Source organism: Euphorbia lathyris, chromosome 7, assembly GCF_963576675.1.
Source record: "Euphorbia lathyris chromosome 7, ddEupLath1.1, whole genome shotgun sequence".
Classification (NCBI taxonomy): Eukaryota; Viridiplantae; Streptophyta; class Magnoliopsida; order Malpighiales; family Euphorbiaceae; genus Euphorbia; species Euphorbia lathyris.
The window spans coordinates 29,062,512-29,080,829 of record NC_088916.1 but is presented as its reverse complement, the minus strand read 5'-3'; the positions used below and the strand labels follow the sequence as shown (position 1 = coordinate 29,080,829).

At 35.7% G+C, this 18,318-nt stretch overlaps 1 protein-coding gene across 2 annotated transcripts; it reads right to left on the bottom strand.

The window, feature by feature from the left end:
* Window positions 1-4,715: 4,715 nt before the first annotated feature.
* LOC136235309 (protein S-acyltransferase 8-like) lies at window positions 4,716-16,465 on the bottom strand. Of its 2 annotated transcripts, none has more exons than XM_066024910.1 (5): window positions 16,049-16,465; window positions 8,408-8,593; window positions 6,527-6,832; window positions 6,175-6,408; window positions 4,716-5,588 (listed from the first exon to the last, which is right to left on the bottom strand). In XM_066024910.1, the coding sequence occupies exons 1-5, from the start codon at window positions 16,085-16,087 to the stop codon at window positions 5,073-5,075; spliced, it is 1,281 nt and encodes a 426-aa protein (XP_065880982.1). In that variant the 5' UTR covers window positions 16,088-16,465; the 3' UTR covers window positions 4,716-5,072. The 2 variants fall into 2 exon arrangements, with proteins under 2 accessions (XP_065880982.1, XP_065880981.1); XM_066024909.1 differs by lacking the exon at window positions 16,049-16,465 and adding an exon at window positions 9,487-9,567.
* Between the last annotated feature and the right edge of the window lie 1,853 nt (window positions 16,466-18,318).

Sequence of the window (18,318 nt, the reverse complement as noted above, 5' to 3'; positions counted from 1 at the left end):
GCAATCTCTGCTAGACCTTTATGATCTTTCACTGTTGCTGTTTTCGGATTCGATTTTAATGTCGCAATGCAGAATCTCTGATTGCTCTTCGATAACTCGCAGACGTCCATTATTAGATCGTTGGGAGTCTTGGCCTCCATTCCAGGAGGAGAATGCAACAATATACAAAGAAATACGATTGTAGAAACCCTAATGTAATTCTGAGGATCCATTGATTCCTTTCTAAACAAAGACACTGATAAAATGGTGATTTTATGTGGGATTAATGGATGGATTCGAGTTGATGGGGCTATTGTATGATTTATACATACCAAAAACCCTAATTTTAGATCTTGTTTTTATGCGTTAGGAAGTTATTTTAATTATATCTCAACCGTACGTTATGTTAATTGAAGCCAAACAAACTGTAACGAATGTTCATTGGAAATAAAGAGTTGCATTCATTCAAAACTTAACAAGTATTCCCTCTGTTCTAAATCAATGCAGCATTAATTAGATTATTAAAACGACTAATTTATCTTTTTCTGGTCTCTACTTTCTAAATCAATGCAGCATTAATTAGATTATTAAAATGACTAATTTATCATTTTCTGGTCTCTACTTTCTAGGGGGATTTCTCTCCCATCATAATTTTTAGGGCAAAGTACGAAAAAAATGCTCGTGGTTTACCTTATTTGCAAATAGAAATCCGTGGTTTAAAAGTTTGCGAATAGAGGCATGTGGTATGTTTTTTTTACAAAATAAAGTATTTAAAATTAAACTTTTAAGTAATTGATGACAATTAAGAGTATTTTTTTATTTTTTTCAGTTACATTTATATATTGACAAAACATAGATCCCAAAATCAAATTACAACTGTGTGAAACGAACTTAAATATCAATTTAGTTCATAAACTGTCAGATTAGTAAAACAACGTTAAATTCCAGCATATTATTTATTGTTTTGATTTAAGAAGTTTTTTTCGGAGGTTGTGTTTTGCTGATATGTAAGAATACTTTTTTTAAGATAAAAATATATTTGGTTGTAATCAGAACTTAAGTATATAATTGTAATACCTTGTTTTGTAAGTAAGACATACCACATACCTTTATTTGTAAACTTTTAAACCACACGCCTCTATTTGCAAATTGGGCAAACCACAGGCATTTTTTCGTATTTTTCCCTAATTTTTATGGGTTAATTAAATTTATTTGCATTAATAGTTATACATCTCTCTTCTCATAAATAGGGACAAATTAGAAAAAACATTATAAAAAGTACATTAGTAATACAAAACGATATATAAAAAAGAACAAATTAAAAGGTTTAAAACGTTATATAATAAAAAAACGGAGGAATATATAATAACTTCAGTTTTGTTTTGTTTTGTTTATTGCGTGTTTGGGTATATGAGAGTGAGTCAACTGAGGTTTTCTGGCCTCTATATCTTCTTCACTTCATACATTTTTGTTACTATGGTGAATGTGTGAGGTAACTGTAATGTACTGTATATGAATTTTTGAAGGGTAAAAAATTGAATAGCTTAATATATCAATATCAATGTTATTAATATCGGGGAGAAAGACCAATTATAAGGTTGATTTGAGTGATTAACTCTTGAAATGCAGGTTTTCAAAAAAAAACTGACCAACCTCCTGATCTCTTCTCCTCTTCCGATCTTCTTCTCTTCTCTTTTCCCCCCTCATCTCTCAAATACATAATTTTTCTTATTTTGTGAATCTATTTTGAAGAGGAAGAGGGAAGTTTGTCTTGCTTCTTCCTCTTCCTGCTCGGTTAGATTTACTGTGTTTTTTTATTATTGTTTTTTTTTCTGTTAGTGTTCATATACTTCATCTAATCTTTACTCGCTTGATTTGTATCAGTTCTCTATTATTCTTTCGTTTATACCTTTTTTGAATTTAGCACAAGCGGAAACGACTTATCTTGTTCGTGGATCAATGGATCTACGTGGTTGCAACAAAAGAAAGGATTTACATCCGAATGTTCAAAATGGCTTAAATGATGATGAGTGGATTGCAGATGCTTTTCTACGGATTTGGATTTATGAGAAGTATATTTTTTCTTGTTCTTTTATATTTTTAATACCTTTTATGGTTATTTCTGCTCTTTGTAGTTGTTTTAATGCCTTTATGGACTTTGTAAGGTTTTTATTCCTTATGTTTGTTTGCTGTAATTGTTGTTTGTTCATCTATTGAAGATACAACTATTTCCATCAAAAAAAAAACATCATCAAGTTGTCTAAGTTAGATTTTAAACTCAAGTCCTAGCGTATGTATAAAGCTTTAATTGGAAGAGAATTGTTATCACCATTTTAGATAAGGTTTTAGAGTCTATAGATAGGGTTTTAGAATCTAGTTTTATCATTATTTACGTACTTTTTATATGTTTTCCTCTTATTTACAGTGTCTTCTATCTTGTTGTGATTTTGATGGGAATTTTAAGCTATTTCAGGTAATTCCGGATCTTAAGCAAAGAGAAATGGCGAAATCCATGAAGCAACTCGGCGAGTTTCCCCACAGAGTCAACGAAGGAAATAGAAGTCAAAGTCAAAAAACGAGTGAAAACCAAGTAGCTCAGCGAGTTGGGCACTATAGCTTGACGAGCTTCGGTAGAAGTTGACTTGTATCAAAACTCTACTCTAAGAGGCTCGGTTTTATCTAACTTATACTACTCTAATCTGACCATTGGAAGGCTAACCTACTAGAGATAAGAGGGCGTCCTAGGGTTTGTAGGGATCGTTTTATCCCTATAAATATAGATTTTTTCAATGCAATTGGATATCTTAATCATCTCTTTTTTTAGTTTTAGTTTACTTTCAATTTAGTTTAAGCTACGCTTTCGTTTATAGTTCGTTTTCCATTAGTTTATTCAGTTATTTACGTTCTACTTGCTAGCAAGTTAAAACATTGGTTTGTCTTTCATCTCTATTTCTCAATTTGAGTTGTTAGATTCAATTTTTCTCTTTATCTCCATTCTACTTCATCTTATATTTTTGAATTGATAACCCGACTTGATGAATATGAGTTCGACATCAATCCATCTCACTACCATGCCTTTGTGTTTTAGCTCAAACACGAGCTAAACCACTTTAGGCTAGGATGGCGGTGAACCGTGTTTGGCAGGTATGGGTCGTTAATAAGTGTTTACGTTGTGTTGTAGGAAAAATAACGAGGGAATTAGCTAAAACTTATTTGTTTACCTCTATTTAAGAAACATAACCAAGTAATTAGTTAGAGAGGTTGAATTGTGAAACCTAATCAAGTAAATTATTCAACCAAGCAATTTAGTTATTCATATACCTTAACTGGATAGTGCGGCTTCGTGGTTTAGATTAAGGCTTAGCCTTAGCTTTCATAATAATTAATGCTTCCAAACATACTTAGAGATTTTGCCTAATCAAGCATCGGCCTAAGGGTGAAACCATGTATATAATTTGTCTGTAATATTAACAATAGTTCCAATCATTTTTCACATAAGCTTCACAAAGTTTCACATGAGTTTCACCAAAATCCATTTGAACCTTGATGAAATGTTGGTGAAACTCTATGAGAGCTTGCTAAAACACTTTCATTAAGTTCTATATGGGTTTCACCAAGGCTTTATAGAGTTTCACTAATGTCAAACTTGGTGAAACTCTTGTGAAAATTGCTGAAACTCCTTTGAAAGTTGATCAAACCTTAGTGATAATGTTTGACAATAGATTCAATCATGTGTTCACATGATTTTCACCAAGGCTCAATGTAGTTTCACCAAACTCCAGTGAAACTCTAAGTTTCATCAAGTTTAACATGATTTCACATTTGTCAAATTATGTTTAAGCTTGTTGAAACAGTTTCGTATGTTTTACATGAGTTTCACCAAGGTGAAAAAAAAATCCATTTTGAAAGTTGGTGGAAACATGGTGAAACTCGTATGAAACTTGGTGAAACTCCAATGAAACTTGATATACCCTTGGTGATAATGTTTGAAAATAGTTTTAATCATACTTCATATGAATTTCACCAATGTTTCAAAAAAGTCTACTGTAATTTTACCAATTTCAACATGAGTTTCACCAAAAACTTTGGGTTTTTATCAGGTTTTATGTTGTTGAACTATTTCAAATTTTACTGAAACAGTTTCATTAAGTTTCACCGAGATGGAACATGGTTAAACCTGATGAAACCATTTTGAAAACCGGTGGATATGTAACGGAACTTGGTGAAACTGCTCCAAATCAGTTTCATATGAGTTTCATATGAGTTTTACTAGTGAAACCTTAGTGATAGTGTTTAAAAATAGCTTCAATCATGTCTCAATAGTTTCACTAAACTCAACATGAGGTTCCCAAACTCCAGGGACACTACGGATTTATCAGGCTTCTATTTTGTTGATGTACAGAAGAAATTTCATTATTAGTATGTTAGATGTAATATAATATCCAACTGCTATATCATTTTTTATTTGTATTGCCACATGTCTTTGTACTTGGAATTGAACTTCAATTTCTTGCTATTTATGAATTGATTTGCTTTTAGTAATAAAATTGCTCATCTTTACCTTAAAACTTATGGACTTTTATATCAAAACTAAAATTTAAGAGTGGTCTATTTTATTGTTATAGAGTTCAGACGTTATGGGTACAATTTAGCTATATATATTTCTATAAATGATAAAATACAAAGATTCAAGATTTGAATGAGATGAGCAGCAAAAGAATGAGAAAGAGAAGTGATAAAAAGTAAAGGCAGGGTAGGAAGTAATTATATACAGAAAGAATAAAGGGCAGTGAGTGACAGTGAGCAGTACAAATTCAATCCAAGAATTTAGAGGAACAAAACAAAAAAAAAAAACAAAACACTATCATCCTCCTCTTTTCTTCTCAAACAAACACAACAACATATTTCATCCCTCTAAATCCCAACCCAACCCAAAAATATTATAAAACAACATGACCCTTCCCTTCCATTCACGCCTGCCTAAAAAGGGAACATCATTTTGGCTCCCATCATCACATAACTGTTATGTAATTGTCTTTCTCTAATCCCTTCAAAACTACCAACATTACATCCAATAACATTTCCCACTATCATCATTGCTTCCCCGTGCTGTTGCTGTTGCTGTTGCCGTAGCTTCTGCTTTCTGTCACATTTGAGTTCCCGAGGACCTCTGGTGCAATTTCCCAGCTCCCACTTCTTCTTCCCCAACTCGAGTGTCTCGTTTCCGACCTAATTGTCGCAGCTCGATGGTCTGAGCTTAGAACTGATTCTACCTCCGAGGTATTATGGGGAGGCCCATTACTCCCTCTACTGCGTATGTCCTCATCAATTTCTTCAATATTTCGACGTTGCGAGATTTTCAGTAGATCTTCACCAATATCTAGATCATCCTCAACCTTTGGACGTCGATCATCACCTACATCTTGTGTTTCTACTTCACGAGTGCTAGGCAGAGTAGGCCTTGCTACCTCCTCCTGGACAAAAGCCCTGAAGTTGTTCCTCGAGGGTTTGACCTTTGTAAAAAATACTTCAACAAAATTACTAACACAACCCAGGTTGTAGACATTGATCCTATTGTCAGCTCGGTACCGGAAATTTTCATAGGTAGTCTGGATTGGAAAAACAAAATACAACTCAGGCAGTAGTAGAGACAAAAAGGAATCAGCTCAAAACAGAAATAACAGTACCAAGATTGCAAAATCTAACTATTGGCATCGCATAGTTATGGAAAATTACTAATCAAAACTCATGCTTTGTATTCTTTAATCATCACAAAGAGCTACTACAGTTACTACTATTCAGCACTTTTATCACTCAATAAGGAGAGAGTCTATATGCTGTCCATCTAGCATGCAGAGCTATGACTCGCAATTCCTCTTACCAAGTAAATGCCAGGTTTATTATGCCTTTCATGCTGGTTGGAAAATATCAGTTGAAGTTTGGTTCATTCAATGCCATACTCGGTTATGCAGGTTTATCATCAACCACCTTCAACAGTGGAATCTAAAACTGTTAAGGTCTTCCAATACACAGTTTGTTCTGACCTCATAAATTACTACTAATGGTGGCGACAAACCATAAAAAGACAGTAGGATTTAGATCAGTCGTATTTATCAAAATAAGATCTTGGTTGAATCGAACTCACTGCAATAAGATCAACATAATTTTAACTAATCCAACAAGGAATATACTAACCTGGTTGGTGGCTATTAGGTACAGATGGAAGCCGGTGAGCCCACCAACAAACCAGAGAGAAATGAAACAATATGCCATTAGAACGACAGATGCAGGTGATTCTTTCATTGCCTTCCAGACTGAGCTCTGATAATCATCCATCAAAACTTTAATGTAAATGGCTGACATAGCAAACACATAGATGCAGAGAAGAGTTGATGAGGAAACAAACATAAAGAAGAAACGATAGTTGCGCTGCACATATAACAAAATCAAATTCCAAACATTAATATTGCAATCGAGAATGAAGAGTCTAGACTGTAGATAGTCCAAAAGAAAATGGGATGGAAAAAAAGTTACGGAAACAGCATACCAATCCAATACATTGGCCCACCCAAGGGCAATGATGATCAAATCTTTCTACACAATTGTTACAGATGGAACAATGGGAGCAACGGGGAGGCCTATATAGCATGCATGTATCGCAATATTTTACTCGAACAGGAATACCATTAACCATAACTTCCTTTGTCCTAGGGAACTGGAGGCTCGGTGTTTGTCTTCCCCCAACTTCAACTGACGCAGAAGAATCATAACGGAACTCCTCTTCTGGTGGATGTGAATTACGTGGAATGATACCAGGGTCCCGAGCTGATGTGAGACAAAGAAGACCCAAAACCTGTCAAAATCAATCTTGGAATTATAATAACACCAGCTGACTACTGTATATACCTGCTCTACAGTCAAAATTATAATCAGTAACCAGAATAATAAATTCTGATAGAGAAGGAAGGAAATAATTAGGTGCAAAGCACCTGTATTAGAGAAGGCATACCTCCAGTTCCATATCTTACTTGAAATGTAAACCATTTACAAGAACATATTAGGCTTTGTTTGGATGGGGTGCATGGAGGGTTATTAAAGGGAGATAAGGAAAAAGGTTTTGGATGGGTAAGTGTTTAACCTTATTAACACTCCAATTTGCAGTGTTAAGATTTAGAACAAAATTAACCTCCCATTAAACCCTATTAACCCTTCCCTTTACAAACCTTTCTTCCCAAACATGGGTTTATCATTAAACCTTACTTTACTAACCCTCCTCCCAAACATAGAGTTAATCACTACCAAAACTTGGGATGACAAAATAACTTGAACCATCAAGTTTGGGCACTGAAATTTAAGTACATTCATTATCAAATATCAAAAAAAATAAAATTGCTTTCCGCTACGGAATTCTTCATTTATGGGTTTTCATGTAATATTAACAGTTATGATACTAGACCAAAGAATATTGAACATATAAATAACTAAAATCCCTATATGTCTAAAAAGAGCAATATCGTTTCTGCTGTTAATCAAAGGAATGGTTTTTTTTACTTCTTTGTTGTAATTAAAAAGCAATTCTTCACACACACTAAAAAAATAATCCTTCAAATCCAAGAAAACACAAAAGCCAGTACTTCCCTTGAAATAACCTTCAAACTAAAAATTAATCAGATAATTGATTGCAAATTAGTGAGTAGGATCACACAACTTAAAAAAATTTGAACAAAAAAAATGAAAAAATGGAAACCCACACTAAAATATTCAAGCTGAAAGTTTATGCATGAATATTTAATTTGGGTTCAATTGACTAGGATATATAGCTACAGACCACCTAAATACTAAAATGGAATACAAGAAAGGTGTTAAAGAATTTTTATCAAAAAAGAACGGTGTTGAAGAATAATGAATTAAATAAATTGAAGGCACCATATGGTATTTAAAGAATCAAGGTGTTCACATGAAGAATTCGACTTTTCAAAAAGTAACACACAGAGCAACTTTTCTAACAAGTTCTAAAATATTCATTTATCCATAAATTAATCAAATGGCCGATACTAAATAGATATTTTACAGCCAGTGGCACCACCAATCAAAGTCCCCCTAATGCTTCTAACAAGTCTAAGCAACACTAAATACAAAAGACATGCAACTTGCGGTGCTTTAAAATCGGATGCTGGTCAAACATTAAATGCAGAAATTTTATAGACACAAAGGAAGAAACCTCAACAATAACAAGAAAATACAAAATGCCAAATTAATTGACCAAACTCAGTATTAGATTTATTATACACTGGACTGGTTAATAATAATGAGGCATCTTGACAGCTAATCTTTTATTTACACATGGATACATTAAGTTACATGATCTTCCTAACAATTCAGACTATAAGTATAAATATTCAAGCAACATTGGATCAAGTACACTTACATAGATAGTAAAGGCAATGGCTACCACCAGAATAGCATATCCAGCATTGTATGGTGAAAACTCATGTCGAAGATGCCTTCCAACGAATACACAAAAGATAACAACTGGAACGATTATCAGCAACAATGTGACAAGGAGTGACCGAGCATCAGGTCCAAATATCAATCTCCCACCAAGGATAAATTTCTGTGAAGAATGAAAACAAAATACAAAATCAGTTCTAGAAAATCTCTCAGAATACAAGTTTTAAGAGCTTAAAATAAATAGCAGTAACAACGAGGTTTTGCTTCTTTTTAGAAGCGGGAATTGCTTTTTAGCTGGCATGGTGGAAAAAGAAGATAATGAACAGGCAAGGAAACACCAACATGTATCATACTTTCATGACTTCTATTCTAGATCATGCCCAAAAACAAGAAGACAGCTCGATATTAAAATATGCGGTTTTCGAACAAAAACAGCATTGTCAAAAGCAAACACTATTCACCCAGCATATTGATAGTGATAGCAAGCTTAGAGTCAAAGTTACTTGAATCCCAACCAAAAAACTGAACAACGGAAAAAGAACAGAAACAATGCTCAAACATGACAACAGCTTATGTATGGAAACAGAATCAAGAAAACAATATTTGTAAAAAAGAAATAGGAAATGAAAATGCTGTGGGAAACGTGTAAATAATAAAAATATAGGGTATATTTATAAATTTTAAAATTATAAGGATGCATTTGAAATAGGAGGGAAATAATGGGTTTTGCCATTTCAAAAGCTTGAAGATAATATAGAAAATATTAGGAATTTAATGCCATATGACTGCGTAATGAACTGATTAAGAGATCAACCAACAGTCTGCTTCTGGAAACTCATTTTATTCTAAGAAACAAGTTGCCAATTTTGTTAAAGTATACAAACATGACCTGAAATATTAAATATAAGTTTCTGAGAGTATCAGTTTCCAAAACGCGGAAACCCTTCGACGTGAAGTTTCCATGCAACATGCTGATAATTCATTCTCAGTGCAGTTTATAAACAATTGATGCACTACAAAAAGTAAACCCATTATGTACCCATTATAAAAGAATACCAGGATTTTGGCTCGAAGATATTTGAATAGCAGCACCGTAATAAACCCTACCAGTAAAATAAGCATAATCAAGTACAAGATATACACCGAACAACAGTACAAAGCCCTAATCTTATTGTTTTTAGGTATATAAAGATAACTAAATACCCTTGAATTATAAAAAGTTGAAAAAAAGGGAGAAAGTAATGGATCAAATGAAGCAAAGTCTTAGTCATTGTTACTAACGTATCATGTTACTAGAAGGTTCTGCCCTCTAATAGTTGGCGATGTATAACATTAAAAAATAAATAAAATAAAAAAAAAAAAAAACCTAAAAAGCAATTCAATAGATGTGTCTTCTCCCTCTCTTCAGCCTCAGTATTCATAGCCTCACTGAACTTGGTGTGTGTAGTATGACATTGAGAATGATAAATGTGTGCATATATAAAACCGAACTAAAACCAATTAAAATGAAAGATGATGATGAACATGATAAGAAAACATAAATTAAAGTAGAAGGCTTTCAACTTTGTTGGAAATGAGCAATAATGACATTTCCTAAAATCAAGCGGAAGTAACAACTATCCCACAACAGGTTCAACTCTATCCAAAAAGATTGTAGCATTAGTTTGTCCTTAACACCCGCTGTCAATGAACAAGGTGACCAAACAGTATTTCTTGCATGACAAACCCAATGCTCATCAAACTATTCCAGCTAGACCAAGATAGAGAACAATGCGAACAACGAGAGTGAGAATCACCATTTGAAAAGCATAGCACATGAATATTTGACTAGTGCCACATAAGCCTGCATAGCTGTGGCACACAATTGCCGATCATGCCACAATTGATTAGACAATCTTGATTGCACTCAGTACTTTTATTAATAAAATACAATTGAATGAACAAAACAGAATTCTGAATAGAAATAAGGACTAACAACAAATCATTACTGCATGCAGTCTTAAGTTCTATCGACAGAAAATTAATAAGAACTATGCAGTTGAAAACATCAACTTTTCTTGTTTCCTATCATTACATTTCTCAAAGTTGGGAAATTCAAATTATGGAATGGTTAACCAAAAAAGCTCGTGCTTACTCTACAACAAAATTCAGTCATCAATTATTTTAATTCTGAAAAAAATTTGACTTATAAAAAAACAAAACAAAGTTCAGTCATGGATTATTTTAAATTCCATACAGACACGAAGATCTAACAAACAAAATTTGGATCTTCCTAACGTACAACTAGGATGCTACTAATGCAACCTAGTCTCCTCCTAAAAAATTGTGGAATGGCACAAGTATTCAACTTACATATGAAACTTTGCTTTACACGCCTTAATATTCAACTGACCTAGCCCCCAGTAAATTTCAGTAATCAGCGATTTTAGTTCTGAAAATATGTTGATTTCTAAAAGAACACAACTTGACTTCCATACAGACATGAAGATCTAACAAATAAAATTTGAATTGTCCGAGACATCAAACTAAGATGCTACTAATGCAACCTAGTCTACTCTTCCACAAATATAGAATGGCACGAGCAGCCAACTTACTCATGAAACTTTGCTTCACATGCAGTAGCCCTCTTAGCCAAGACAAGGAACCTCGGTCATATTCATATACCCTCCATGACATATATAATTATATAACTGCAAAAAAAAAATCTTCCAACTACCGATAAAATTTATATGTACATGTGTGTGTGGGGGTGCCGGAGTGGGTGGGTGGGTGTGTGTGTGGGTGTGAGTGGATGTGTGGGTCTTCAAACTAAAACTAGTATTATACTTATGTGCCTTTGAGGATGACTGGGTGAAAAATTCCTAGTAGAGATAAGCCTATTATTGCTATTAAACTTTATATGCACCAAAGTAACATCTTAGTTAGAATATTGTACTACAGAAAGAAATGTGAACAATATCATGTATGGTTATTCCCACCAAAAAAACAATATTTAATACTAGAGTGGTTAACGTTCTTGTCATTACGTAATTGGACCCTGATTTATATTTAAGATATCATCCAAAGGAACATAACATGGTAAACGAAGCATGCATCGCTAAGCATTTCAAATCTCACTGCTCAACCCAAGAGTTCTTGCAATTATGAAAGTATGCAACTTGAAGTTAAAGCAACTTCGATTTATTGCAAGCCCATAAACATAACAACCAAAATCATGAAACACGTTACGAAAAAAGCATTAAATAACGAGGCTTATTATCCACCAACAAATTGGGAAAGGTTTATGTTCAACCAATGCAAATATGGGAGAAATGCCTGAAACACTTTCATATAGTTTGTCAACTCATCAGACACCACAACATACACATTCACATGATACATACATGCACGCACCTTGTGAACACTCTTCCAGAAAATTTATGGAATTGGAGCCCATCTAATAAACTCCGCCTTTGAGGGTCACTTGGTGGCCTTTACAGCCGGTCCCAAGCCCGGACAAAGGAGGAGGGTTGCGGTAGGTTTGTGGCGGCCAGCGTAAAACTTAGTCACATCTTATGACATGAACCATAATATAAATACCGTTGGAGCGTTCCCTACTCAGCGACGCGCTGCACTTCCTAGACCCGGGTGTAGTGATAAATGTGCAAGGGTTGCTAGGTCGTCGCCCCGAAGCGGCGCGCCACCCCAGGACCCGGGGGTGGTGTCAAATATGCAAGGGTTGCGGGTAAATAAGCTAGTCCACGGTAATGGTAGGGGTAGGGGTAAGGGTAGTAGGTTACGCTTTGGGACATGGAACATAGGTTCTTTGACAGGAAGATTAGCTGAAATTGTAGATGTTATGAAGAGGAGGAGAATAAATATATTATGCCTACAAGAAACCAAGTGGGTTGGAGCTAAGGCTAGAGAGATAGCTCCTTGGGGTTATAAGCTTTGGTACTCAGGAAAGGATAAGGGTAGAAATGGAGTAGGTATTCTTATTGATAGGGAGTATATTGATGAGGTAGTAGCGGTGTCTAGGAAGAGCGATAGAATTATGAGTGTTAAGCTAGTGATAGGGGATGAGGTTGTGAATGTCATTAGTGCATATGCGCCACAAATAGGATTAGATGTGTCTATAAGACAAGCTTTTTGGGATGACTTAGAGGAAGTGGTGCAACAGGTTCCTAGGGATGAAAAAATGGTACTAGGGGGTGATCTCAATGGACACGTGGGTTCTAGGCGAGATGGGTTTGAGAGTGTTCATGGAGGGTATGGTTTTGGAGATAAGAAGGAAGCAGGAAATGATATTTTGGAATTCGCATCAGCCTATGACTTGAGTATCATGAACACATGGTTTATGAAGAGAACATCCCACTTAGTGACTTATCGGAGTGGCGGTAATGCGAGCCAAATTGACTTCTTCTTAGTAAGGAGTGCTTGGAGAAAGAGTTATATTGATTGTAAGGTGATCCCTGGTGAGAGTACGACAACCCAACATAGAGTAGTGGTGCTAGATTTTCGAAGTAGGAAATGTATAAGAAAACAAACACCTCAAGTAGAGACTAAGATTAAGTGGTGGAAATTGCAAGGGGAGAATCAACAAAAATTTGTGGATGAGATGACCAAAAAAGATATTTGGACTTGCAATATGGATTCAGATATAGATTCGATATGGAATAAGATGGAGCATAGTATAAGGGAAGTAGCGAAGGAAGTTCTAGGGGAATCTAAAGGTAGCATGCCACCGGGTAAGGACACATCTTGGTGGACAGAAGAAGTACGACAAGCAGTAAAGAGTAAGAGAGAATCCTATAAACTATTGGGGAAATGTAGGAGTGACGAGAACTACGAAAAATACAAAGAGGCTAAAAGGGAAGTAAAGAAGATCATACGAGATGCTAGAGCAAAGGTGAATCGGGATCTGTATACAAGATTGGATACGAAAGAAGGGGAAAGAGACATATATAGAATTGCTCGGATGAGAGATAGGAAGACGCGAGATCTCGGAAAAGTTAAATGTGTGAAGGATGTGGACCAGAAAGTCCTAGTTGGAGATAAGGATATCAAGGAACGATGGAGGTCCTATTTTGATGACTTATTTAATGGAGATCACCAACAAGATGTTGGAGATATAAGTATCCATCACGATATGATAAATCATGAATGCCTGCGGAGAATTCAAAAGGGTGAAGTCAAAATGGCATTAAGTAAGATGAAGTTGAAGAAAGCAGTAGGACCTGATGGCATCCCTATTGAGATTTGGAGATGTTTGGGAGAAAGAGGAATCGAATGGTTGACGACGTTCTTCAACAAAATTTGGAGAAACAATAAGATGCCATCAGAATGGAGGAAAAGTACCTTAATCCCTTTGTATAAGAACAAAGGCGATGTCCAAGATTGTGCCAACTATCGGGGAATCAAATTAATGAGTCACACTATGAAACTTTGGGAGCGAGTGATTGAACAAAGGCTAAGGAGGACGGTGAAGATCTCGGAAAACCAGTTTGGCTTTATGCCGGGAAGATCAACTATGGAAGCCATCCATCTAATGAGACAATTAATGGAGCACTATCGAAATAAGAAGAAAGACTTGCATATGGTTTTCATTAACTTGGAGAAAGCATATGATAAGGTACCAAGGGAAGTACTTTGGTGGGCCTTGATAAGGAAAGGCATTTCGCGGAAATATATTGACATCATAAAGGACATGTATGAGGGAGTATGCACGAGTGTACGTACTAGTGTTGGGAAGACTGAAGAGTTTCCTATTACGATTGGAGTGCATCAAGGTTCCGCACTAAGCCCATTTCTTTTTGCCATCGTTATGGATGAACTAACAAGTTCACTTCAAGATGGTATACCATGGTGCATGCTGTTTGCAGATGATATTGTGTTGGTTGAGGAGACGAAAGAAGGAGTGGAGATGAAGTTGGAACTATGGAGGCAAACTCTAGAATCTAGAGGCTTTAAGTTGAGTCGAAGTAAGACAGAATATTTGGAGTGTAAGTTTAGCGGCCGTAGGAGTAGGGAGGTAGGGACAATCATCCTAGATGGAAGAGTTGTTCAGGCCTCGGATTGCTTCCGGTATTTAGGATCTATTATCCAAACGGATGGAGAAGTAGATGGAGATGTTGCTCATAGGATTAAAGCTGGTTGGTCGAAGTGGAAGAGCGCTACGGGTTTCCTTTGTGATCCTGGCATGCCTAATAGATTAAAGGGAAAATTCTACCGGACGGCAATTAGACCAGCATTGTTATATGGTACGGAGTGTTGGGCAGTGAAACACTGCCACATCCATAAGATGTCGGTGGCGGAGATGCGTATGTTGAGATGGATGTGTGGTCACACGAGAAAGGACCGGGTGCGTAATGAAATAATTAGGACAAAAGTAGGGGTCACATCTATTGAGAATAAAATGAGAGAAAACCGACTAAGGTGGTTTGGCCATGTGAGACGTAGAGCGCTTGATGCGCCGGTTAGGAGAACCGAAGAGTGGCAAAGGGATGTAGTGGTGAGGGGTAGGGGAAGACCTAAGCAAACTTGGAGGAGGGTGATCGAGAGTGATATGAGTTTATTGGGAATTGAGGAAAATATGGTAGTGGATAGGACGGAGTGGAGGGAGCGAATCTGTGTCGCTGACACGACTTGATTTTCACGGTTTTATATGATGGTTCATGTTAGCCGACCCCGAATCATTTCGGGACTAAGGCTTTGTTGTTGTTGTTGTTGTTGGAGCCCATCTAATAAAGGTATATTCAACTCGATTTGGTATGTGCCTAAACTCTAGGCCAATTAAGCAGCACTTCAATACAAAAGAAACAAAAACTTCGATGCAACAAATGATTCCATGAATTTTATTTTCTTACTTTTGTGCAGGGAGGATAAAAGGACAAATCAACATAACCTACAAATAGTGTAAAAGGTTCAATGCAAATACATGTCAGCAATTGTGTGTGCTAACATGCTCATGTTTTAGTAAACAGAAAGCACTCTAACTTGCATAACTTCTTTCACCACAACTTTCTATCCAAAGGAAGTAAGGACAAACATTATCGCAAGTTACTTACAAATCACTATGAAATGAATATATCACGTCTTACATCAAATGTACAAGGAAAAGCATATATAGATTATAGAAAACCACGATATAACAAAACAAGCAAAAGCCATGTCAGATGCCTATGTGTAAAAGCCAGAAGTAAATCATAATTATTTGTATGCTACGTTCACAATAATTTCAGCACTAAGAGGAAAAGAAGCACACGGAGAGAATCACTTCCATTGCTCCATTCACTATGGCTCACTAGTGAAAAGAACCCAAAAAATAAACAGACCCAGTTGGATTGTTCACATTAGGAAAAATTTGCAAAAAAAAACAAATAAATAAAGTAGTCATCTTTCCATCAATAACAGTGGTTAATCAGAAAATAACAAAGCGTTTTAAATATACCCCAAACCTCCAACTTTCCCTCTAGTTCTCCCCATTGTCTCAGCAGCGAAACCACAAAGAAAACCAAAATTCAAACAAAACCGAGAAATTCCAGGGCAACTAAAGCAAATCTAAGGGAACCCCGGAAAGCCAACAATTCATTAAGATTCGAGACAAAGAAAAACCAATGAAAGCATATTAAGCCCTTACATTACTTCCTTTCCAAACTTCGTAAACGCGCTTTGCCATGACGGTAACCAACACGCGCCGCTCTTCGACTAACTACGCAGGCACGGTTTCGAAGATTTGGAACTTGCTCCGCCCCTCGTTCATCTCTTCAATTGAATTCCATTCCGAACAGAAACGCAACCCAAAATAAATCAGTCACCAGTGGCACGCAAGGTGAAATTAGAGGTTGAGTGAAAGAGTAAATTAGGAGCTCTGAGGCTGGGTTTTTGGGAATTTCAAATTATTACACAGACTGACTCAATGAGAGGGGGAGAGAAGGGATCTGGGAGATGGCGGTTTGTGGGTTTTGGAATTTTTGGTACTAATGTTGTGTATGTGTGTGTGAGCGATTTTGCATTTTTCTGAGCGATTTCGAATGTTTCGTCTCTCTCTCTCTCCTTTTTTTTAATCCATAATAAGAAAAAAATCATTTCATTTATAATTTATCAAATTATTTAGGTGCTATTTGTCGCGGCTTTTTGGATGAGCATTTTTAAAGTATTTTTTGTAGAGACAACAGCAACAGCGTTTAGTATTTTTTTAGAAACAACAATATTTTGGAGCCAATCAAACGGTTAGGGATGGGTCGGATGTCCCCTCTCTGATGCCTAAGTTAGTAAGATACTTAAAGAAAGTAATGAACTTGAAGACAAAGTGTTTGGTAGAAATAATTACGTACCTTGTGATGTCTCATAAACGAGCTATTTATAGACAACTAAAATATACCTGCTATGTGTTTGATTGGCTCATGAACTGTGGCCTTTTTCCATTTCCGTAGTATATGGCACATCATTCGGATTAGGAGCGTATATTTGGAATTTGGCGTTCCTGCTGGTCCACGTGTCCAATTAGTTATGCTTTACGCTGAAGTCTTTTGATTGGCATACGTGTCCAGGCCCAAGCCTTTTATTCCATATGATATCAATTGCTGAAAGAACAAGGTTCAACCACATTCAATAAAATTAGTATTTTAGTTATTATTTGGAGAACCGGCCCAGACGGCCGAAGCAAAAGCAAAAAAGAAAGAAAAAAACGTGCACTCCAAAAAGATTAAGTGTTACTAACTTGGAGAATTTGATTCAATGGAGATATTTTGTCATTCGAGGTCATTTGAAGACTCTCCAAGCACTAGATGGTGGGCTCCAGAATGCTAAGAAGGAATCAAACAATTACTTAAGAGCTAGAAAGAAATTTGAAGCAGATATGTACTCTTATAAGAATCGAGTCATGGGGCTTGAAGTGGAATTAGCTCAAACCTGGACTAAAGTTGCAAGTGAGAAGGAAAAAATTAAACTTCTTGTAGTTGTATAGGGATATATGAGGTGGGATAGGGATAAAAAAAACACGAGATAAGTTATCTCGTGTTTGTTTGGGAGATAAAAGAGTGGGATAGACGAGGGATAAGCCTCTTATCCCTCAAATCCTATATCCAAGAGGGGGTGGTATAAGGAGGTGGAATAAGCTCCTGCGATTTTAATATGATGGAAAAGTCCATCTTATCCCTCAAATTAATGTTATGTAGTTTAAATAAGGTTAAAATAGTAAAATGTACTATTTTATCTCTATCCCTATCTCACATATCAAACATTGAATAATAATTCTCGACTATCATATTTTTATCCTTATTCCAACCATTTATTCTTATCTTTATCCCAACCTTTATCCATATCTTTATCCCAATAAAATATCAAACGCCCCGTTAGAACATGAAGCTTAAACTGTTGGCTTTTCTTTTAACTCTACTTTGCGAGAGTTAAAAGAGCAAGCTTCCCAAACTATGGCTTATGTTATAGAAGATGCCTCTAATTTAGGGATGAGATGATCTTTGAAGTATAGAATGGCGATTTAATGTAAAAATGGAATCCCAATTTACCGAATGAACTATCTACAGTAGGATAATTCGGATTTCGCGGCGGCTCACAACCGTTTATTTGTGATACATATCCAATTAACTAGAAATTGACCAATAGCATATTTATCTTTAAAAAAATAACATATAAAAATCACAAAAACCTCATTACTCAAAACGTATTTGGACTTCTTAATCCTATTCATATTTGAGAATAGGGTTATGAAATTGAAATTGGTTTCAGTTTGAGGTTGGGAAGAATTTTGAGTACGATTTGGGTGGGGTTTTTTTATTTGATATGTTTATTTTATTAAGATAAATATATCCTTTGTATTGCACATTTCATCACAAATTAAGGGTGTTATTTAAAAAAGAAAACTACTTGTTTTTAATGGAACATGCC